This window comes from Bubalus bubalis, chromosome 2, assembly GCF_019923935.1.
Source record: "Bubalus bubalis isolate 160015118507 breed Murrah chromosome 2, NDDB_SH_1, whole genome shotgun sequence".
Taxonomy (NCBI): domain Eukaryota; kingdom Metazoa; phylum Chordata; class Mammalia; order Artiodactyla; family Bovidae; genus Bubalus; species Bubalus bubalis.
Window position 1 is genome coordinate 36,678,827 of NC_059158.1, and position 24,191 is coordinate 36,703,017.

A 24,191-nucleotide genomic window follows, 5' to 3' on the forward strand; every position below is an offset into this window, starting at 1 on the left:
ACCTGGAAGACTTAATGATCTTGTAAGAATATACAGCTAATAACAGAACTTCAAAGGACATGAAGCAAAACCTAGTGGGAAAAAAAGGGTTTCTCTTAATCTTCCAGGGATTTGACCCTGAACACTGACCCTGAACCCTGAAAGTAGGCAAAGACACAAAAAATTGGCATGTGTAGTAGTATTCATTTAGGTCTGGAAGACACATCTTGTAAGAAGAGGGATCTGTTAAATTAACTGTGCAAATCTGACTCATCCTTGTAAAAATCAAATAGACGCCTCGCTGAGTCAGAAAATTTCAAAACCTCTCTTTCTCCTTTCCCTCCCTGTGGGCCAGACAAATAAAACAATAGTGCTTCTGGCAGATTTCAAGCCGAGTGCAGTTGCAAGCCTGGTTTCTGATATCATTTATAGAACCAAGAAGAGAAAAAAATTTTAGTAAAATCTTACCTACAATGATCTTTGCAGAGTGTAATAGTAGGATTTAAATTTCTTCATAATTGTTGATGTCTTAGAAGTTGCTGCATTCAACAGTTTTAATTTAAAATGTTAAAGTTAACCTTAGAGGGGTTTTTTTTTGTTTTTGTTTTTGCTTTTTTAATTTGCAGACATGATAGTACTTTTTTGCTGCTTTCATACTTGAATAGCAATCAGCTTTTGTATACAATTCTAGAGGCAGATTTTCTTTACACATCATCCCACTGTGTCTCAGTATCTGTTACTCGGTGGAGTCCCACTCAGTTCAATCCTTTTGAAGGAATCAAGTTTTCTTTTCCTGTTTGTTTCGCAGCAGGAGCTTTTATTTAAATTTAAAATTTCTCACCTGGAAACTGTCCCGTCTTGATTTTTTCTTCATGCATTTTTCCTTGCCAATGTTAAAAATTCTCTCAACTTCCAATTTCAGATATCTTTTCAGATCTCGAGAGTAGGTCTTTTTGTTTCTAATTTTTATGGAAGTGTAACACAATGCTGTGTTAGTTTTTTGTATACAGTGAAGTGATCCATGATCCAGTGTACATATAATTTTTCAGATATGTGTATATATATTTTCAGATTCTTTTCTGTTAAAGTTTATTGCAAAATATTGAATGTAGTTCCCTATACTATACAGTAAGACCTTCTCTTAAAAAATCTATTTTATATATAGTAGTTTGTATCTACTAATCCCAAACTCCTAATTTATCCCTCCCCCTCCCCTCTTTTCCCCTTTGGTAACTGTAAGTTTGTTTTCTATGTCTGCAAGTCTATTTTTTGTTTTGTAAATAAGTTCATTTGTATCATATTTTAGATTCCACATGTAAGTGAGATCATATGGTATTTGTCTTTGTCTGACTACTTCAGTTAGTATGATAATCTCTAGGTCCATTCCAGTTGCTGCAAATAGCATTATTTCATTCTTTATTATGGCTGAGTAGTATTCCTATATATTTGCATATATACCACATCTTCTTTATCCATTCATCTGTTCGTGAACATTTAGGTTATTTCCATATTTTGGGCATTGTAATTGCGCTGCTCTGAACATTAGGGTACTTGTATCTTGGAAAGTGTTTTTATTTAAAATACACTTTTAATCTTGTTTGTGATCCACTGTCCCATGTTAATCTTCAGTGCCATTTCTTATTTGTAGATGATTTTTAGATTGGATTTCTATGCTTTGTCCTCTAGTATATTTCTGAGCTCTTTAATGTGTCCTATTCATTTTACATTTGGGATTATTTCTGAAGTGAATGTTTTCTGTTATTGACTTTTCACATTGTCAAATCTGCCTTTCATTGCTTCTATCTAGTAAGGAACCTTTTGGATTTCTTTCTTCTTTTTTCATTGTCTTGTACTATATCATCCTGCATCTTTTCTGGTCTATGAATGAGCCCAGTCTTGGATCCTTATGTTGTCCTTGACGTCTGGAGCCAAGATAACCAGTGATGAAATGCAGCATCAGACTCAGCACCTCCCAGTAATGGCATAACATCCTGTTGTGCAACTTTCTGGAGCCTCTGGGGTAGAGTGTCCCTCTGTAGCTGTGCCAGGAGCCACAGAACAGTCGGAGTCAGTGCACATGAAGGATGAGGAAGGCCAGGCTCTGGGGGCTGCTCTGGATGTTCTTCATCGCAGGTAAGATGCGGAGGAGGTGTGAGCAGGTGAGCTCTTTGCCCAGGACCTGGGGTTGGGGCCAAGCCCTCCACAAGAAAGGTCTCCCTTTTCCTCTGAAGCTCCGGGGGATGTGGCCACCCAAGACAGAACCATCCAGTAGATATACCACAATGGGTTTCTCCACCCAAACTTAAAAGAATCAGGAGAACACACAGGGCCTGAGAACAGAACTAAAGGGGGTGGGTTAGGGAAGCAAGATGCCTGTGCCTTTTGATGTTGTCAGGGAGATGCAAAACCCCGAGTGGGAAACTAATGGTAGAGAAAAATCTCACCTTGACATGATCTAAGGGAATTTTGTTTTTGAGTTTGACATTTTTTCCCTTTATATTCTATCATGGTGCTTTGGATGTTGAAAGAAGTGTTGGTCACTCAGTTGTGTCCAACTCTTTGTGACCCCATGTCTATCCATGGAATTCTCCAGGCAAGAATACTGGAATGGGTTGCCATTTCCTTCTCCAGGGGATCTTCCCCACCCAGGGATCAAACCTGGGTCTCTCACATTGAAGGCAGACTTTTTTACCAACTGAGCCACCAGGGAAGCCTAAACCCCAAAGACATAGTCCATTCAATATATATCTCCCAGTGGCCAAGCATGGGCCAGGAAACCTGCTATTGCTGAGGACACAGAAGTGCACAGGAGAAAACCACCCGTTTTCACAGAGGCCGTGATCCCAGGGCTCTGAGGCTCTGCTGCTCGGGCTCCGCAGGGTTGCCGGGACCCTTCACTCCTCTTCCTGCCCAGCTCACACCTTCACTAAAAGTGGAAGCACTTGGAGCTTTTGTTGTTCCTGCTCCCAGTCCTCATGAATACATTGAGAAAATAAGCAGAGAAGGGGAGCATATCAACAAGGAGTTAAAAGAAAGGTTTGCTTTGGAAAGCAGAAAGGATTCCAGGGAGAGGATGTTTTCCGGGGACCCACTGCCTTGAGCAAAGTCCTGGATAATCACCTCGTACAGCCTGCACACCAGGGTTACTCCGGGATTCCTTAGAGCTGGGGTGATGATATGGATGGGGTACATGGGAGTGTGGTTCCCATGGACCAGTGCATTTCCTTGTGTCTTTTCCTTCTTTCTTTTTTTTTTAAAACCTGTTTTCATTTTGCAGTGGAGACTGTGCTTATTTATTGATTTATTTTTAGCTTTATTCATTTGTTTGCCCGCACTGGGTCCTCATTGCGGGGCATGGGCTTTCTCTAGTTGGGGTGAGAGGCGGCTACTCTCTAGTTGTGGGGCATGGGCTTCTCATTGCGGTGGCCTCTCTCATTGAGGCTCACGGGTTCTGGAGCACAGGTTCAGTAGTTGCGGTGCATAGATTAGTTGCCCCTTGGCATGTGGTATCTCCCTGAAGCAGGGATGGAACCTGTGTCCCTGCATTGGCAGACCGATTCCCAACCCCACTGGACCACCAGGGAAATCCCTCCTTGTGTCTTATTCGTGTTTTTCCAAAGGAGAATGGGAGAAGATGGAAGGTTGAAGACTGAGAGGAAACCAGTGGTTTTTTCCCACTGGGTCCCATCAGGGTAGATTAGGGTGTAACATAAAAGCTCCTTCTAGACCTTGTATCCTGGGGAATAGAATTGTTAGTCAGCTATTCTCACTTGGGTTGGGGTTGGCTCTAATCCCAACCAGACAGCTGCCTTGGGCAATCTAGCTCAGAGGTTTAGAGCTGATTCTAGAGTCTTCCCTGGTGGCTCAGACAGTAAAGAGTCTGCCTGCAGTGCCGGGGACCCAGGTTCAATCCATGGGTCGGGAAGATGCCCTGGAGAAGGGAACAGCAACCCATACCAGTATTCTTGCCTGGAAAAGTCCCATAGATGGAGGAGCCTGGCAGGCTACAGTCCATGGGGTCACAGTTACTACTAAGTGTTTAAGACACTCTCTCATTTAATCTTCATAACTTATAAGTTGATACTACTATTATTCCTAGTTTTGAGACGAGGGTCACCAAGAGTCGGACACTTTCTAGAGTCTGACTATGAGGGTCTGAATCCTGACTTCACACATTTCTCCTATGGGACCTTGGGCAAATCACACAATGTGTGTGTGCGCTCAGCTGTGTCTGACTCTTTGCAACCCCATGCACTGTAGCCCGCCAGGCTCCTCTGTCCATGGGATTCTCCAGGTAAGAATACTGGAGTGGGCTGCCATTCCCACTCCAGGGGATCTTCCCAATCCAGGGATCAAACTCATGTCTCTTGCATTGACAAGCAGATTCTTTACCACTAGGCCACCTGGGAAGCCCAAATCACATAATAAGTTCTGGGTTATTAAATAAACTTTCTGTCTTCCACTTCCCTTGTCTTCAAACTAGGAAAAATAGCAGTGCCAACTGACATGTTATAAAGATTAAATGAGACAGTATCTTAAACACTTAGCAGTAAAAGGTATTTGTTATTCTTTTTTACATTAATAATATAAAGAAGTCCTTTCTTGAAATGGTGCAAAAAGTGATGTACAGACTTCACTTCTGTGTTAGTTTCTTACTGTCTCCTTTCACAAGCACCTGGCAGGTTTGTGAGCAATCTGTCTCCTGTGACTCCCACTGTCTTGACCCATCCGGGCAGTTATAACAAAATACCACAGACTGGGTGGCTTATAAACAACAGAAATTTACTTCTCCCAGTTCTGGAGGCTGGAAATTCAAGGTCATGGTACCAGTATGGTTGGGTTCTTGGGAAGGTCCTCTTCTGAGATGCAGACTGACTACCAATTTCCCACTGTATCCTCACGTGGGGGAAGGGGCAAGGGAGCTCCCCGGATCCTCATTACTAAAGGCACTAATCCTATTCCTGAGGGCAGAGCCCTTATGACCTAACTATCTCCACCTTGCAGTTTAAGATTTCAAAATATGAATTTTAGGGGGACACTAACATTTAGATTAATAAAAGCAGTGATAATTGTAGGTAGTGGTAGCCTGACCTTAGTAATGGTAGGTGGATTGACCCACCACTATCCTGCCCATTATTTGGTTTTCCATGAAGGAAGGTATCTCGGGCCTGGATGGATAAACTGTAGTCCCTCAGTAAAGGGAGCCCTGCTGTGTCCAGTGGAAAACACAGACCTGGATCTTCTTACTTCAACTCTACTTGGCCCTCCCATCAGAAAGGATCCCTTGGACCAGACCAGAAATTCATGCCAATTCTAAGTTCAACATTCAAGAGTGTGATTGAAACTTTTGTCCCTGTAATCCAAGGGTTCTCAGCCTTGGCACTATTGACATTATGGGTGGGTTAATTTTTTCTCATGGGGGCCAGCCTGTGCACTGAAGGATGTTTAACAACATCTCTGGCTTCTACCCATTAGATGCTATTAGCACCTCCTTGCTCCCAATGGGCTTCCCTGGTAGCTCAGCTGGTAAAGAATCCGCCTGCAATGCAGGAGACCCCAGTTCTATTCCTGGGTTGGGAAGATCCCCTGGAGAAGGGATAGGCTACCTACTCCTGTATTCTTGGGCTTCTCTGGTAGCTCAAACAGTAAAGAATCCACCTGCAATATGGGAGACTTGGGTTTGATCCTTGGGTTGGGAAGATCCCCTGGAGAAGGGAATGGCAACCCACTCCAGTATTCTTGCCTGGAGAATCCCATGGACAGAGGAGCCTGGTGGGCTACAGTACATGGGGTCTCAAAGAGTTGGACATGACTGAGTGACTAAGCACAGCACAGCATAACTCCCAATCAAAACAACCAAAAATATCTGCAGTCATTGCCCAATGTCCCCAGAGGGAAAATTGTCCCCAGTGGAGGACCACTACTGTGACTCCTTAATATTCTGTAATATTTAGAACTCTTTTGGATGCAAGCAACATCCTATAGACCAATCAACACAGTAAGAAAGAGCAGCCGTCTCAGAGAGGATTCTGATTGGCCCAGCCTTAGTCATGTGCCCATTTCTAGGCCAATCAGCATGGCCAGGGTGGTGAGATTCTTTGGCTAAGCCTGTGTCTCTGTGTCCATCCTGAAGAATATGGGCAGCCTCATCAGTAAAGGTACATAGGATGAGAAAGATGAGCATGCTGAGAAAGAGGTGATCTGCTACCCAAGGAAGGGAAAGATGAAGACCACACCACCAGACATCAATGTCCACCACGTCCTCGAGACAGCTTCCTCGCCATTTTTCCAATAGTCTCTTGAATTGATCTCTCTCCTTCTGACTTAGATGAAGTTCCTCTAGCTGTTCAGTGGAGTCACTTTCTGATAGTAATATCTCTTCACATCCACTTTCCACCATGTCCCTGGTGGTCTAGTGGTTAGGATTCAGCAGGCTCATTCTGCACCCTGTTCTCTATAATCTATCCCTCCTGTCATGCCTTTGTCACTCATGGTCTTAGCATGTGTCCCATGCTCTGTCTCTATTCAGACAATTTCTTCCTCTCAAAAACAGTCATTTATGAAAGCTGATGAGCACAAATCATACACAGTCTAACTTTTGTGATCAAAATCAAACAAACAAACCAAACGAACCCCCATCCCCCAAGCTACTTGCAGTGATAAGATCTGGGGTCTAATGCTAACTTGCAGGGAAAGCTGCATCTTCTCTGGAGACCTTGAGGATCTTGTCTGAAAATTAGGTGATTTAACAAGAAAGAAAGGTGGCTCCTCTCTCTTTTTTTTCCCAAAGAGAAGGAAGCTATTCCTCACAAAGCCTAACTCAAATTCTCTGCTTACAGAAATCCAAGCTGCCGCTCAAGTATTCGAGGAGAAGTGTACTCTAGCAGAGGGGCAGACCTTGAACGTGAGCTGTCCTACCAATACCAACATATATTCCAACAGCCAGAAGGCTTGGCAGAGGCTGAAAGATAACGGGGAGGTCCAGACACTGGCAATCACAGAGGGGTCCAGTCAAGTCCGGGTGGGGAAGTACTTCCTAGAAGACATCCCCAGTGAAGGCATGCTGCAAATCCGAATGGCCAACCTTCAAGTGGAGGACTCAGGACTGTACCGATGTGTGATCTTGGGACCCAGCGATCCCATCATCCTGTTCCACCCTGTCCGCCTGGTGGTGACCAAGAGTGAGTGACCTGGGGGTGGGTGGGAGAGGGTGGGAGAGCCAGATCAGGTTGGGTGGGACAGTGGTGGGAGCACCAGTAGGGCTGTGGCTCAGGATTTCTAGAAGCTTATGATCTTGCTCCTTGTTTCTAGAAGCTCCTTGTTTCTCATTTGAGGTCCTTGTGAGACATTTGGTCCAACGGTAAGAAGGGATTGCATCTCATTCTTTGTATGGGATTCCTCTTTGGGAGCAGAACCTAACATGCGGTGCTATTGTAGGAAGTGGGATATGGGGAAAGGTGAGTGATGGACTTGGGACAAATTAGTCTCATGCTTCAGGTCTTTATGTAGAAGTCATTTCCTTGGAAGCCTCTGTGAGTCACCCTCCCTTCCTAAGGATGCATCTGAGGTCCCTCCTGTGTGCTTCCAAAGCAGTGCTCCTCAGACCTTAAGTGGGCACAAACTACCTGGGGGTCTTATTTTAAATGTAATACGTCTAGGATGGGACCTAGACTCTGCATTTCCAGCCTCTTCACAGACAATGCTGATGCTGCTGGTCCATGGCTTCCGTTTTGAGTAGCAAAGCACCAGGGCTTGCTTGGTGCCCTCTTCATAGACAGCTGTCTCACTGGATGAAGTAGTGGCCAGTTTCCTTAACTGTCTCCCCTATTCATCTTTGAGAACCTTGAGGAAATCATCTGTGCCTTAATCGACTCTATATCTCTAGCAACTGATGAAGTGCCTGGCATATAGTAGGGCCTCCACAGATGTTGACTGGATGAATTAAGGAAAGCACATTAGAACGGGGGCAGATTCAAGTTCCTAGCCCCTGTGGAGCCCATATCTAAGGAAGACAAGACATATCTGCAATGTATTAATGAAAGATAACTTGCAAAGCAATATGCCACAGGTACAGGTGAGTGCAAGGCAGAGAGAATGGTATAAGATAATCAGGGAATTATTCTTCAAGAAGGGCACATATGGATTGGTGAAGAATAGCAGGCAAGTGCATTTCCAATAACATAAATAGCCTGGAAATACCTTTCTGCTTCCTTATCTCCCTCCTTCTTTCCTTCCTTCTTTCCTTTTCCCCATCTCTGACCCAAGCAATGCCACACTATTTCTTTATTAAAATAAAAAGCAAAAGGAAACCTTGGTTCATGAGTGGCCATTCATTTCCCTCCACAGTTCCATTTACTGTACCACTTATCCTTCCATCTATCCATCATCTGTCCAACCATCCAATGTGCTTTCTTGCAGATTCTTTGGGAACCCCTGCCTCAGATGAGGATCCTTGCCAGATCTCCGTTCAGAATCCCACCTCACCTCCCATCACCACCAAGCTCCGTCCCAGGCCCAGGCCCAGGCCCAAGCCCGTGACCCAACCCATCCCCACATCAGCTGATAGGCTCTCCTCTCCTGGCTTCACAGTCACTCCCACAAATGTGACACACGTCACCAGGTATGGTTTCCAGGTCTCTGGGACCTTGGATCGGACACCAAGTCCTTTGATTCCCAGTCCATGTGCTTAGAGGGTGTGGGGAGTGAGGGATGGGGGAGGGTAGAGGGCAGGGTGGGTTTGAGTCGTCTCCGTCGGGTGGACCTTCCCAGGGGAGGAAGGAGAGTGCTGGTGCTAGAGAGAGGAGGGGGCTTGAGGAGGGGGCTCTTGGAGGCAATGAACGGCTGCCGTTCTCCCCACCATTTCCCTGTGTTTGCTTCTTGCATGTCAGAGGGGTAAGGAGAGGAAAATGGCGTCTGTGCTGAATTCCAAGGGCTCAGCAAACCCCTAAGTGTAGTGGGAAAAGAGACCCTGAATTCGAATGCCAGCCAGATCGACTGAAAGTGTAACTTCAGGCCACTCAGGAGCCTTCTCTGGCTTCAGTTTCCTTGTTTCTATGGTTGGGGTTGGAGGGGGTAGGGGAGGGTAGGAAAAAAATCAGAGCTGGAAGCCATAATCTAGCCCAACAGCTCTGAGCAAGTGAGGCGTGTTAGGATATCCTGGAGCATTAGCTTTTATTTGGCTTGTTTTATTTATTTATTAAAAAATTTTTTTTGAATGCACCCTGCAGCATGTGGGATTTCAGTTTCCCAAACAGGGATGGAACCGGCGTCCCCTCTACTGCAAGGCAGAGTCTTGATCACTGGACTGGGGAAGTCCCTGGCTGGTTTTCAATGCTGATGCGCGTGACCTCTGTAGACCAAAAGAATTAGAATTTCTGGAGGTGGGGCTGGTCTCAGTAATTTTTATAAGATCTTCAGGCCTCTTAAAATGTGCAGGCAAAGCTAAGAACCATGACCTTTTCATGCACACCCTTTTATACAGTTTATTATTAAATGTTGATTTATCTTAGAGTGTGTTTATCACTAAATGTTGACTTAGCAGAGAAAGAAATATTCTTCCATATTCCTACCAATCTAATGTGTCTTTTTTTGTCCATCTTCTCTTCTAGTTTTTATTCATGCTTGGATATATTTTAATGTGGCATTAATTCTAATTATATACATTTTCATTATTTTTTTTTGGCTACAACTATTCTTCAGTGTTGCTCCTTAGTCTTTGTAGTCAGAATTTCAGCATACTTTTCTATCAATAGAAAGCCACTGCTCACATAATCCTTTGCCTGTTTTTAGACGTTGAGATTATTTTCACTTTTTGTAGTACTGATAACTCTGAGATGAACATATATTTGTAGATGTCCTTTTCTTCTTTTAAATTGTTCACTCAAAAGAAATTCCCTTAAAAGAAGCCAAACATTTATACTGTCCTGTATGTGTCCTTGAATGCTCAGTCGTGTCCAGCTCTTTGTGACCACATGGACTGTAGCCTGCCAGGCTCCTTTGTCCACGGAATTCTCCAGGCAAGAATACTATAGTGGGTTACCATTTCCTCCTCCAGGGAGTCTTCCTGACCCAGAGATTGAACCCGCATCTCCTGCATTGGCAGGTGGATTCTTTATCACAGAGCTACCTGGAAAGCCATTTTCCTGTACACATATTGCCGGTTTGTTTTCCAAAGGTTGGAAACAATTTGCAGTGAGATCCACAATGCGGAAGAGAAGCAGCGTCACTGCAGGGCTCTGGTATCTAAAAAATATATCTGTCAAAATAGATGTGATGCTGAAAGCTCATATTCTATGTATGCTGGTGCCAAATCAAATCTCAAAGGCAGTTTTGGGTGAAGTAGAAAGGAGTAGCTTTGTTGTTTTGCTAAGCAAAGGGGGCCACTGTGGGCTTATGTTCTCAAAACTGTGTGTTGCAACTTGGGGAAGATAGTGACAAGTTTCACAGTAATTGTTCAGAGAGGGTGTGATCAGCCTGTGAACATTCTTCTGATGGGCTGGTGATGACATAAGTAGGAGACAGCATCCTCATCCTTCAGGTCCAACTGGTCTAGGGTCTACATGCTTGTGGGTGGCAGACCATCATTAATCTTCATTAACTTCTACCACCTGGAGGGGGTTTCAGTATCTGCAAAACAGCTCAAAGATATTGTCTATATCCACTGATGAGGAATCACAAGCTGGAATCAAGACTGCCAGGAGAAATATCAACAACATCAGATATGCAGATGATATCACTCTAATGGCAGAAAGAGAAAGTAAAGAGCCTCTTGATAGGGGTAAAGAGGAGCGTGAAAAAGCTGGCTTAAAACTCAACACTCAAAAAACTAAGATCATGGCTTCCAGTCCCATCACTTGAAATGACAAATAGATGGGGAAAAAGTGAAAACAATGGCAGATTTTATTTTCTTGGGATCCAAAATCACTGCAGATAGTGACTGCAGTCACAAAATTTAAAGACACTTGCTCCTTGGAAGAAAAGCTATGACCAACCTAGACAGCACATTAAAAAGCAGAGACATCACTTTGCTGACAAAGGTCTGTATAGTCACAGCTATGGTTTTTCCAGCAGTCATGTATAGATGTGAGAGTTGAACCATAAAGAAAGCTGAGCACCAAAGAATTGATGCTTTTGAACTGTGATGTTGGAGAAGACTCTTTAGAGTCCCTTGGACTGCAAGGAGATCAAACCAGTTCATCCTATAAGAAATCAACCCTGAGTATTCATTGGAAGGACTGATGCTGAAGCTGAAGCTCCAATACTTTGGCCACCTGATACAAAGAGCTGACTCATTGGAAAAAACCATGATTCTGGGAAAGATTGAGGACAGGAGGAAGGCGGTGACAGAGAATGAGATGTTTGGGTGGCATCATTGACTCAATGGACATTAGTCTGAGCAAACTCTGGGAGATAGTGAAAGACAGAGAAGCCTGGCATGCTGCAGTCCATGGGGTTGCAAAAAGTCAGACACAACTGAGTGACTGAACGACAACAACAATTGATGGGAAAATAGGACCTTGCCCGGAGGCTGCTCTTGACTTTTTCTTCCTGGTCTTGCATCCCCAGCTCAGTTCAGTTGCTCAGTCGTGTCTGAGTCCTTGTAGCACTATGACTGAAGCATGCCAGGCTTTCCTGTCCATCACCCATTCCTAGAGCTTGCTCAAACTCATGTTCATCAAGTTGGTGATGCCATTCAACCATCTCATCCTCTGATGTTCCCTTCTCCTCCCGCCTTCAAGCTTTCCCAGCATCAGGGTCTTTTCCAATGAGTCCGTTCGTCCCATCAGGTGGCATTGGTATTGGAGTTTCAGCTTCAACATCAGTCCTTCCAATGAATATTCAGGACTGATTTCCTTTAGGATGAACTAGTTTGATCTCCTTGCAGTCCAAGGGACTCTCAAGAGTCTTCTCCAACATCACAGTTCAAAAGCATCAATTATTTGGTGCTCAGCTTTCTTTATGGCCGAACTCTCACATCCATACATGACTGCTGGAAAAATCATAGCTTTGACTAGACAGATCTTTGTTAGCAATGTAATGTCTCTGCTTTTTAATATGCTGTCTAGGTTGGTCACAGCTTTTCTTCCAAGGAGCAAGTGTCTTTTAATTTCATGGCTGCAGTCACCATCTGCCAGTGATTTTGGAGCCCAAGAAAATTAAGTCTGTCACTGTTTCCATTGTTTCCCCATCTATTTGCCATAAAGTGACAGGTGATGTTATCTCCATATCTGAGGTTATTGATACTTCTCTGGGCAATCTTGATTTCAGTTTGCGCTTCATCCAGCCTGGCATTTCCCATGATGTTCTCTGCATAGAAGTTAAATAAGCAGAGTGACGACAGACAGCCTTGATGTAGTTTTTTCTCAATTTGGAACCAGTCTGTTGTTTCATGTCCGGTTCTAACTGTTCCTTCTTGACCTACATACAGATTTCTCAGGAGGCAGGTAAAGTGTATTCTCATCTCTTGAAGAATTTTCCACAGTTTGTTGTGATCCACACAGTCAAAGGCTTTAGCATAGTCAATAAAGCAGAAGTAGATGTTTTCCTGGAACTCTCTTGCCTTTTCTATGATCCAACAGATGTTGGCAATTTGATCTCTATTCCTCTGCCTTTTCTAAATCCAGCTTGAATATCTGGAAGTTCTCAGTTCATGTACTGTTGAAGCCTCACTTGGAAAACTTTGAGCATTATTTTGCTAGCGTGTGAGATGAGTGCAATTGTGTGATAGTTTGAACATTCTTTGGCATTGTCTTTCTTTGGGATTGGAATGAAAATTGACCTTTTCCAGTCCTGTGGTCACTGCTGAGTTTTCCAAATTTGTTGGCATATTGAGTTCAGCACTTTCACAGATGATGATCTTTTAGGATTTGCAATAGCTCAACTGGAATTCCATCAGTTACACTAGCTTTGTTCATAGTGATGCTTCCTCATGCACACTTGAATTCAACACTCCAAGATGTCTGGCTCTAGGTGAGTCATCACACCATCGTGGTTATCTGGGTTCAGTTCAGTTCAGTTCAGTTCAGTCACTGTCGTGTCTGACTCTTTGCGACCCCATGAATCGCAGCACGCCAGGCCTCCCTGTCCATCACCAACTCCCAATTCACCCAGACTCATGTCCATCAAGTCAGTGATGCCATCCAGCCATCTCATCCTCTGTCGTCCCCTTCTCCTCCTGCCCCCAATCCCTCCCAGCATCAGAGTCTTTTCCAGTGAGTCAACTCATCGCATGAGGTGGCCAAAGTACTGGAGTTTCAGCCTCAGCGTCATTCCCTCCAAAGAAATCCCAGGGCTGATCTCCTTTAGAATGGACTGGTTGGATCTCCTTACAGTCCAAGGGACTCTCAAGAGTTTTCGCCAACACCACAGTTCAAAAGCATCAATTCTTCGGTGCTCAGCTTTCATCACAGTCCAACTCTCACATCCATACATGACCACTGGAAAAACCATAGCCTTGACTAGATGGACCTTTGTTGGCAAAGTAATGTCTCTGCTTTTCAATATGCTATCTAGGTTGGTCATATTAGGAAGGTCTTTTTTGTATACTTCTTCTGTGTGTTCTTGCCACCTCTTCTTAATATCTTCTGCTTCTGTTAGGTCCATTCCATTTCTGTCCTTTATTGAGCCCATCTTTGCATGAAATATTCCCTTGGTATCTCTAGTTTTCTTGAAGAGATCTCTAGTCTTTCCCATTCTATTGTTTTCCTCTATTTCTTTGCATTGATCACTGAGGAAGGCTTTCTTATCTCTATTCTTTGGAACTGTGCATTCAGATGGATATATCTTTCCTTTCCTCCTTTGCTTTTAGCTTCTCCTCCCTTCCCTAATTAACAACTGCTTGAATCTGCCCCCTGGGGCTCAGGGAAACCCATGGAGGCTGAATGAAGGTTGTTTCCTAAAATCAAAGAAATGGGGGATACAAGAACCTTGTGCCCAGGAGCCCCACAGGACCCTGCATGGTATCAGACATGAGCTGGGACTTGCTTTCATCGATTACTGTGGACTTTGAGCTCCACAGGGTAGAGGCAGAGTGCCCTCTTCCCCTTCTGTTGTGCCTAAGTGTCCGGTACATAGTAGGAGATCATTAAAATATTTAAAATAAAACACATCTTTACAATAAATGCTATTCTTTTTTTTCACTAATTTTCCAGAGTATAAACAGAGAGTGCAAACATTCGCCCATATTCCTACTAAAGGCTATACCTCCTTCATGTATTGACTTTATGTGTTTTAATTAACATGAACCAGTCTATGTGTCAGAGTCCAGTCGGGAAGGCAGAAGCCACTGAGCTGTTTGAAAAAGAGGGAATTTAGTGGAGGGAGCAGTTTGTGCAGGAGATGGAGGAGCGGAGGCGCCTATCTGGGGCTGGAGGGTGTGGCACCTCAGAGGAAGCCGCTGTCACCCTGTCTTCGGAGGGTTCCACAGAGGCAGGCTGTGGAGAAAATCTTGTGCAAGTGTTTTAGGAAGGGATCCCAAGAAAAACCATTCCTGGGGAGTGGGACTGGGAGGGAAGGAAACCTAGCAAAGGGTGCCATAACCAAGGCGAGTCCCACAGGGACTAAAGGGGCTTCTGGGCATCACAGGAGTTGTCTGTACGGAGAGGGGGTTGGGGAGCTAGAGCGTTTGTACTCCCAGCACTCGGTGAGGGGCACAGGAATTCCCCAGCACTATGGCTGGAGTGGCTTGCAGTGGGGTGGGATGCGGGTGTCTGGCCACCTGCATACAGCCTCAGAAAGGGATGTAATGCTTGCCCTTGAGAGTGGACATGTTCTAGGAGCTCTGTGCAAGAAAACATTCCAGGGCTTGGAGGGGATAAGGCAGGGCACTGGAAGGAGACCCTTGGAGAGGTTACAGTTTGTGGAGCCCAGAGCTGGAACCTCCCTGGGCAGTAGGGCTGGAACTGGGCCCAGAGCTGGAACCTCCTTGGGCAGTAGGGCTGGAACTGGGCACAGGCTTGCAGTGCAGGGGGCATAGCTGCAAGCTTGAGGGTCTAGAGAGGCACTTCCAGCCCCTGCCCCAGTCCCCAGCCAGGGCAGCCAGGGCTGAACTTGGCTGCCTCAGACATCTAGTTCCTGCAGATGCAAGACAGTGCCACAGGCTGGGAGTAGATTTTAGCACAAAAGGACCTGTGCTGCTTTCTGTGGCTGTTGTATCATTTCTCCCTTTGCAGGCTTGTACATTCAGGTTTAAGTTTTGCATAGGCAAACGTGTTGATTTTTAAATTATTGCTTTGTTTTATTTCTTAATTGTGTTTATCCTATTTCCTGGTGCCTTCTCTATTTTTTTCACTTTATTTTAATCTTAATCCATTGGTGGGGGGGGGTGTTATTTTACTATATGGTGTGAATGATAGAAGCAAAGACTTTTTCTTACATTTTGCCACCCAGGTATCACAAAATTGTTTATTTACTAGACAATTCTTGCCTACCTATTGGGCTGCCGATTTCCTTAGATACGAATTCTTAGCTATCCTTAGATCTATATCTGGACTTCTATTTGTTTCCCTGCTGTTTCTCTTTTCAACCCGGTGTCTCATCTCTATGGATTAGCTGTGCTATAACTTATTTCCACGGGCTTCCCAGGTGGCAGTAGTGGTAAAGAACCTACCAATGCAGGAGACATAAGAGACATGGGTTTGATTCCTGGGTCAGGAAGATCCCCTGGAGGAGGGCATAGCAACCCACTCCAGTATTCTTGCCTGGAGAATCCCATGCACAGAGGAGCCTGAGGGCTACAGTCTATAGTGCTGCAAAGAGTCAGACACAACTGAAGCAACTGAACACACACACAACCTATTTCCACATCTGCTGAGTCTATACAAGCCAAGTTCCTCCATTCATTCGTGTCCTTTTCTTACAGTATCTACTGATGTTTACCCAGGACTTTTAGAATCACGTTGCTGAGGTCTATGAAAATTCATGATGGGATTTTGATGAGGACTGGAATCTCAGTTTATAAATGAGGCCAGAGAGGTGAGGTGACTCTCCCAGGATAGGTCCTGATGCTGAGAATGGAAGCCAGGATTCCTTGCTCTGGGAGCCCTCGCTTTCTCTACCGCATCAAGGTAGGAAGGAGCCTTGTCCGCCTGTCCTTTCTCCATGATGCCTCTTCTGAACGTGGACTCTGTGCTGTCTACTAAGTATACTTCTAATCAGTAGTTTTAGGTGATGGGACAAACTAGATGCACATGACAGAGCCAGTCAGTATGGGGAAAGGAGGGATTGGGAGCAGATGAGCCAAGGGGTGTGAAAGCCCATGACAAACACGCACGTGTGTAGGAGCATCCATGTCCATAGCAGTGCTCACTCTTCTGTCTCCCCCAGGGCCCCTTGGATCAGCATCATCATTCCCGCAGCATGTGGACTCCTGAGTAAGACCCTGGTCTTCATCGCTCTGTTTGCTGTCACGCATAGGTCATTTGCATCTTAGCCACAGGAATCCACAAGAATGACCTCCAACCTCTACCCGTGTCCACCCGGCAGTTGTGCCTGAAGAGGGGTGTAAGGGGAAGAGGCGGGGGCCAGTGATATGAGCTGATCTGTAACTCAGGTGACTTCTAAGGCTCAGGATCCCACCTTCTTGGCCCTGCTAACTCCCCTTATTTAACTGATAACCTTGGGTGTGCTTTGTCCCCTCACAAGAGAAGATACGGCCCCACATCTGCTCATTCCACCAGCGGCTCAGGGCTTGCATTAAATACAGACACTGCCTGGGACTTCCCTGGTGGCCCAGTGACTAAGTCCGAGTTCCCAATGCAGGGGTCCCCTGGGTTCCATCCCTGTCAGGGAACTAGATCCTGCTTGCTGCAATGAAGGTCAAAGATCCCATGTGCTGCAACTAAGACCCGGCACAGCCAAATAAATAAATAAGTAAATAAATAAATATTAAAAAATGAAGACACTGCCTGATGCTTTTCACTGTCAAGGTCTGTGGAATTCGTGAGTCACAGAGGCTACGGTTGCTAATTCTGCCCTGGTCCTCACCCTGGACTACAACATTTTGGCTTAAACTGGACAGAGTTCACAGGACAGAAGCATCTTGTTCTCTCAGCTGCCAGGGCTGTCCTCTCCTCTAGAATCAGATGTTTTGGTTTCTCCCCTTCATTTATGGCCCTTTCCAACACTCCCAGAAGATTATTGAAAACCATGGAGCAAAGAGAAGATGAGCTGTCATGGTAAGAATTCCATATTTGGGAGAGGGGAACTGAGCTAACCAGAGGGTGTATCCTGGGACAATACTGGGAGGATGAGATAGGATCCATGGCTTAGGACTGGTAAAGCAATATCATTTGTCTTTGGTGTGCATTTATTGTGGGCATCAGCTGGGGTGCATCTGGATCCTCAGAACAACCTCACAAAGGCAGAGATCCATGCCTGGAATGAGACCACATGAGAAGTGCATCACCACTTACTGGAAGGGACAAAAACTAGAGCTCCTTTATTGAAGACCAAGCGCCTCTATCTAAGTGCCTCTTCCATGTATCACACGAGGGGCAGGGATGGTGGTGACCAGCTCTCACCAGTTAGGCTCCTAGAGGTTGTCTCCCACATGCCCTGCTGGCACCACCCCCTGCCTTCCTCTGCCTCTCTCTCTGCCCCTACAGCTCCCCCTTCACTCTCAAGCTTATCCATGAAATAGGTATCCAGGCCCACCAACAGATTTAAATCAGTACTTTCAGATTTTCTACTCTTCTGACTCTAAAGGGGAAGGGACCCCACTAGTGGTGAAGAGATGATGAGTCCTTCCATTCCCATTCAGGAATGGCCAAGGCCAAAGTTGTCTTAAATTCCCCAAGAGCAAACATACTCTACCACCCACGATCCATATTCTTACCATCAGGATGCCCTTCCCCTCCCTTTCTGAAACAGGTACCCTGAGAGCTAAGATACAGTCCTCCCCTCCCTGAGCCCCCTGTCATCCTGTGAGGACTTCCTCACCAACCTGGGGACTGACCCCTCTGAGAATCATGCATTTGGCCACTTAGGTCAAGTCACATGTCTGTACCATAGATGCCAGGGAGAAGGGGCAGGAGAAATGTCTTTCTCCATGCTCAATAGAAGGGGAAGTGGAGTTCTGTGCCCCGTGAGACCCACACCTTGCGGCATATCCCCAAATGGAAAGGGTATTGGGTGCTGGAGAGCCAAAAGACGATGAATATCTATTACACAATTCCAAAGCTGGTAGAATTAAATGAGACAACCTGAATAAAACATCTGGCATACAGCAGGACTTCAATCCTTGGAGTCACTCCTAATACCATTAAAACTGTGGTTTCTATGCTCCCATCTGAACTGGAGCTCAGGGAAGCACATACCTTAGATTCAGGCAGAGCACCTGAGGAACGCTTCGGGGGCTACCTGACTCATACAGGACTTTTGGATGTGGATGAACTCTGATTCATCCTCTATTTGGACCACTGGCTTCAGAATTACCTGGTATGCTTGTTAAAATGCAGGTTCCTAGGCTCTCCCCAGACTTATCAAATCAGTGTCTGGGGTAAAGCCCAGACAGGTGTATGTTCACCAAGCTTCCTGAGTGACTCAGCCACATACATGCCCATCCTTGGGAATCATGGTGTGGAGTAAGATGGAAGAAGGTGGGTCATCAGGAAGGCTTGACTCAGGCCTCAAAAGGCATGTCAAAGCTGGATACACAGTGTCAGGCAGGCGGGGAGATTGGTAGGAGGGGTTGTGGGATGTAGTGGTCAGTGGCCAGTGATAAGAAGGTCTTGGTGGCTGGAGGCAGTCTTGGTGGCAGAGAGGTGGGACATCAGATGGATGGGTCTAGACTTGCTCTGGTGGAGAATGGGGAGCTGCTGAGTGTTGCCCCATTGGGTTGTGACATGATGAAAGCAGGAAGGAAGATGTCACAAGGGCAGTGACCTCTCTTTTCTCTTTCTTCTGCATTTTCCTGAGCTGCCCTGTCTTGTCACATTTTCCTCAGGGTTTCTCAACTGCAAACTGACAACCAAGCCTCCTCGGGGAAGATGGAAAACACCCAAGTGAGGCAACATCCTCCAGTAAATGGAAAAGATGCTGAAGTGACCGATAAAGATGTTGAAGCAACCAATGTACAGTGGATCCAGGGAGTGGGATGAAGTGGAGGGGAAGGGCTCTGGGGGTGGCCATGGCAACTGCTGCTGCTGCTCTGGGTCTCAGGTAAGGAGAGGCAGGGAGAGGGATGTAGGTGGCTAAGGGGAGGTACCTACTAAGAAGAGGGGTTTTCTCTCATTTCTTAAGGAGGGATTGAAGTGGGATCAGGACACCTGTGTATTAGAGATGGAGAAGCAGGAAAGGAAGATCATGAATCCATACTGTCCTGCTTGACCTTGTCCCAGCAGGGACTAGATGATGAAATAGAAGCTGGAGGTTCTTCTCCTGCACCTTGAGGTTGAGAAAACTATGTAAAGTCAACCAAATGATCTCTCCTTGATCTACTGATATGTAGAGGGCAGTCCCCCTCTAAAGGAATCAGGTACTAAGATAGAGGAACATTAATAGAGGAAAGGGCAAATAACAACAAAAGGGCCAAGAAGCAACATGGAGGCAAAATTACGGTGGAAGTCCCTCTAGCAAAGCACAGAGAGGGGGTGGAAAGAAGGTAAGGGCTCTAGAATCAGACAGAGCTGGGTTCAAATCCTATCTCTGCCACTTTCTAAATATGTGACCTTAGGAAGTCCTCTATCCTCCCTGAGCCTCTTTTTCCTCATTTGAGTCCCTACTCAGAAGTATTCATTTGTAAATGGTACCTACTTCAGAAGGTTGTTCCAAGAGTTTAAAAGCAGACAGATGGACTTCCCTGGTGGTCCAGTGGTTAAGAATCTGCCTATCTGTGCAGGAGACATGGATACGATCCCTGGTCTGGGGACTCCACCTACGTCAGGGCAACTAAGCCTGTATAGCCCAACTACTGAGGCCTGTGTGCCCCAGACTCCATTGCTCTTCAATAAGAGAAGCCACTGCAATAAGAAGTCCACTCGCTGCAACTAGGGAGTAGCCCTCACTTGCCTGAAATAAAGAGAAGCCCGAGCACAGCAATGAAGACCCAGCACAGCTATAAATAGTAATACACAAATAAAAGCAGACTGATGTAAATTCTTGGCTCAGGGTTTACGGTGTGGTAGGTGCTAGGTAAAAGTTATGGTGGATGGTGGTGATGTAACCAGGTGTAGGGTCATCACTGGTATTGAGGGTTGAGAAGAGAAAGGTTAGTACCAGCTGGATCTGTTCACGTAGACTTCCCATGTCTTTCTTTTGTTTGCAACTGAAGATGGTATTTAAGCCAGAGTTCTAAACCACCTTGTAGAGTTCCTCATTTTACCCTGGGCATCTCCCACCTTTACATGAGGTATGCATGTTTAAAAGCTTGTTTTTTTTTTCTCTTATTAATCTTCTTTAAAAAAAAAAAACAAAAACCTAAGCTAGTTATTTTTATTTATCTATTTTTACTATTATTTTATTTTGGCTCTGCTGGGTCTTTGTTGTGGCACGTGGGCTTAGTTGACCCATGGCATGTGGGCTCTTCCTGGACCAGAGATGAAACCCATGTCCCGGGCATAGGAAGGCAGATTCTTAACCCCTGGATCACCAGAAAAGTACTTAATCTTATTTTATTATAGGGGTCTCAGCCAAGAACTCCAGAGAAGGCAATGGCAACCCACTCCAGTACTCTTGCCTGGAAAATCGCATGGGCGGAGGAGCCTGGTAGGCTGCAGTCCATGGGGTTGCTAGGAGCTGGACATGACTGAGTGACTTCACTTTTACTTTTCACTTTCATGCACTGGAGAAGGAAATGGCAACCCAATCCAGTGTTCTTGCCTGGAGAATCCCAGGGATGGGGGAGCCTGGTGGGCTGCCGTCTCTGGGGTCATATAGAGTCGGACACGACTGAAGCGACTTAGCAGCAGCAGCAGCAGCAGCCAAGAACTCAGAAGGGTAGAAGGAAAATGATTTTTCCTCCCTTATACCTATCGACCTCTAACTCCCTTCCTCCACTGAGGTCTCCCCAGCTCCAGGCAGCTATTTGGGACCAGACCTATTAAACTTTTGCTGAAAGTTTCATATGTGTGAAGCTCACATCTGGTCAATGGGACATACCCATTTTACTCATTCCAGCAAACTGGAGCTTCCAGCAAACTGGAGCTCTGGTGGATCCCTTTACAGTCATCTTTCCTTCACTCTGCCATGGAGACAGGGAGCCATGAGCAGTCTCTGCCTGTTGTAGTTCTCAGGTTTGAGTCAAACACCGGTCTGCTGTGTCCTCCAAACTCCAGGGGACACTTAACAAGCTCTCCAAGTTGTGACCTTGAAGCCCCTCTCCTTAGACTTGAGGCAAGGGGCAGGAATCCACTCCCTTCTGCCCTTAGGGTCATAGGACACCAAAACTGTCTTGCCACATCCTCTCCTAATCTTCAAAATCCCCACAACTTTATATCCTTGATGTGGGTAAGGTTTAGATACATTTCTGCATGTGTTATACTGGTCTCCCAGCTCACTCACAATGTGGGATCTTTCCTTTGAACTTATATTAGTCGAGGTTGCAGACAACAAAATCCACTGTATCTATTTTAAGTACAATAGAAATGCACCCTTTAAAAATAGAATATTAAGTTGTTGTTTCTAAGTCTTGTCTGATTCTTTGTTACCCCATGAACTGCAGCATGCCAGGCTTCCTTGTTCTTCACTATCTCCCAGAGTTTGGTCAAACTCATGTTCATTGAGTCAGTGAGGCCATCCAACCATCTTATCCTCTGTCACCCGCTTCTTCTCTTACCCTCAATCTTTCCCAGCATCAGGGCCTTTTCCAGTGAGTTGGCTTTTCACATCAGGTGGCTAAAGTATTGGAGCTTCAGCGTCAACATCAGTCCTTCCAATGAATATTCAGGGTTGATTTCCTTTAGAATTGACTGGTTTGATCTCCTTGCTGTCCAAGGGACTCTCAAGAGTCTTGTCTAGCACCAGTTTGAAAGCATCAATTCTTCAGCACTCAGCCTTCTATATGGTCCAACTCTCACATCCATACATGACTACTGGAAAAATCAGAGCTTTGACTATACAGACCTTTGTCAGCAAAGTGATGTCTTTGCCTTTTAATGCATCATCTAGGTTTTTCAAAGCTAGCTTTTCTTCCAAGGAGCAAGCATCTTTTAATTTATAGTCCTGAGTTTCTTGGAATGACTGTCAAAGCCACATACATGGTGGGGTGATTAAGGGGCCACTGCTTGTCCCACAGTCAGGACTTTGAGGAATCAGTAAACTTTCCAAATCAGGAAGCTACAGCATTGTTTCTGGTCCCATACTTACCCCATGTCAGCCACACTCTATACCAGCAAAATGGATGCCTTTCTTCCTACTCAACTCAGTTCCAAATTTAAGTTTCATACAGATGCTTTTGATTGGTGGAGCCCAAATGATCTCTGGCGCCATGGCTGCCAGAAAGCCTGAGAAGTGATTTTGCAGACCTTTCATTACATGAGGCCCAAGAGAGGGAGGTGGGAATGGAAGCTAATTCCACAGCATCTGCCCAAACAATCTCAGCCAAAACTGAGATGCAAATAGTTCAAATTTTAAAGACTTTTCCCCCCTTGCTGTCAATGAAAGATAAACTGAGTAGAAAACAAACATCCCCTCTTTGTTATGTTATGGCAAATACATTCTCTTATCTATCATAAAGTCATGTTATAATAGCAACTTCCTATTTCCCCCAAACAATATTTTGGATATTATTATATGCTATATATCACCCTGAAGCCATAACAAGATATAGACCCAGAAAATAAATTCCAAAATTTGTGGTACTTTTCTTGGAAACTTCAGTGTGTTTTAAAAATGACTGTTTCTCATCAGTCTCTTCTGTTCCTGGGATACCGACATGATCATTCATTGCACAGTGACATCTGGAAAATTCAGCTTCCTTGGCAGCCACATAAGTAAAAGCTGTTCCTTGTAAGTTGAGAGTTTTCAGAACATCATAAAATCAGAAATGATTACTTTAGGAACCAAGGGCAAGTCTTCTGGGATCGGGGCTGCTCTTTCTACCAATCCTGGGCTGCTGCTGCGGCTAAGTCACTTCAGTCATGTCCGATTCTGTGCGACCCCATAGATGGCAGCCCACCACCAGGTTCCCCCATCCCTGGGATTCTCCAGGCAAGAACATGGGAGTGGGTTGCCATTTCCTGTACTGTGATCCTTCCCCAGGCTTAATCCCACCCCTTCTTTGAAAGACTTGCCTTGAACCAAACTTCCCACTGCATTCTGACTTTGCTTTATGTAAGATGCTCGCACAGCCCTGCTGAGGCTGAGTTCTCCTTGACTTCTGTGAGCAATAAACTCATCTTTCTCTTTTCAAGAGGTTGTGTCGGTGATATTCAAGAAGCCAGCATTTCGATGATGTAATTAAACCCACCCATTTGTCCCTTATGACATAGGTTCTGGGATCTTATCCAAGATGTCCTTCTCAACCTGAAGCACTGTAATATCCTGAATATTGTCTTTTACACCATGCTTGAAGATATTCTCATACATTGACTTTGTTAGCTTCACAGTTTTGACACAAACAAGACACAACAAAGCAATCTGTCCCTTAGGAGGAGGGGGGCAGGATCTCGTGAATGTCCATCTCCACCATCTAGAGCTGTGCTAATACTCTAGCCATTAACCACATGTGCCTGTGTGCATTTAAATGAATTAAAATTAAATGAAAAATAAGAGTCAGTTCCTCAGTCATACGTGTCACATGTCAGAGCCGAACAGCCACACGTGGGAGTGGCTACTGTGTTGGCTGGGAAGGCATGGAACACATCGCTGTGGGGAACTTTCTTGGACAGCACTGTTTTCTCTATTTCTGTTTCAACAAAACTGACTGGCCGAGAAAGCTTTCGGTTTCTTGTTATAAATTTAGCATCTTATTAATACACATTACAACTTTTTATAGCAGCCTGTACACTGTATTTTCATAACCAGGCAGTTTGATTAAGAGTTTCCATTTCACTAAAGCAGATTTTTTTTCCCCTTAGAGAATCAAACTTCTGAATTTTAATTTTCCTTCCTCAAAGAAAGGGTTTGTGTGCTATTCTGGTGCCTCAATCCTTTTGCCCTATTCCCCTCAAGTCTACTCCAAAGCCATCTTGTGCTAGCTCAACGCGAGTGCGAGTGCGGCCCATCTGGGTAGATAATGAGGCTACACTGGAGGCTGGGGTGCATGGGGGCTGCTC

The 24,191-nt window shown here is 45.2% G+C and overlaps 1 protein-coding gene across 2 annotated transcripts; it reads left to right on the forward strand.

Annotated features, from left to right (window-relative positions):
• Positions 1 to 1,983: 1,983 nt before the first annotated feature.
• TREM1 (triggering receptor expressed on myeloid cells 1) lies at positions 1,984 to 16,408 on the forward strand. Of its 2 annotated transcripts, none has more exons than XM_025295241.2 (4): positions 1,984 to 2,112; positions 6,819 to 7,160; positions 8,398 to 8,599; positions 15,839 to 16,291. In XM_025295241.2, the coding sequence occupies exons 1-4, from the start codon at positions 2,064 to 2,066 to the stop codon at positions 15,846 to 15,848; spliced, it is 603 nt and encodes a 200-aa protein (XP_025151026.1). In that variant the 5' UTR covers positions 1,984 to 2,063; the 3' UTR covers positions 15,849 to 16,291.
• The last annotated feature ends 7,783 nt before the right edge of the window (positions 16,409 to 24,191 follow it).

What these genes read in the sequence shown, in the direction of transcription:
- TREM1 (XM_025295241.2), top strand. Translation starts at nt 2,064, where the DNA reads ATGAGGAAGGCCAGGCTCTGGGGGCTGCTCTGGATGTTCTTCATCGCA. An exon ending in CTGGATGTTCTTCATCGCAG is followed by an intron (nt 2,113 to 6,818) that starts GTAAGATGCGGA and finishes CTCTGCTTACAG; the next exon opens with AAATCCAAGCTGCCGCTCAA. An exon ending in CCGCCTGGTGGTGACCAAGA is followed by an intron (nt 7,161 to 8,397) that starts GTGAGTGACCTG and finishes GCTTTCTTGCAG; the next exon opens with ATTCTTTGGGAACCCCTGCC.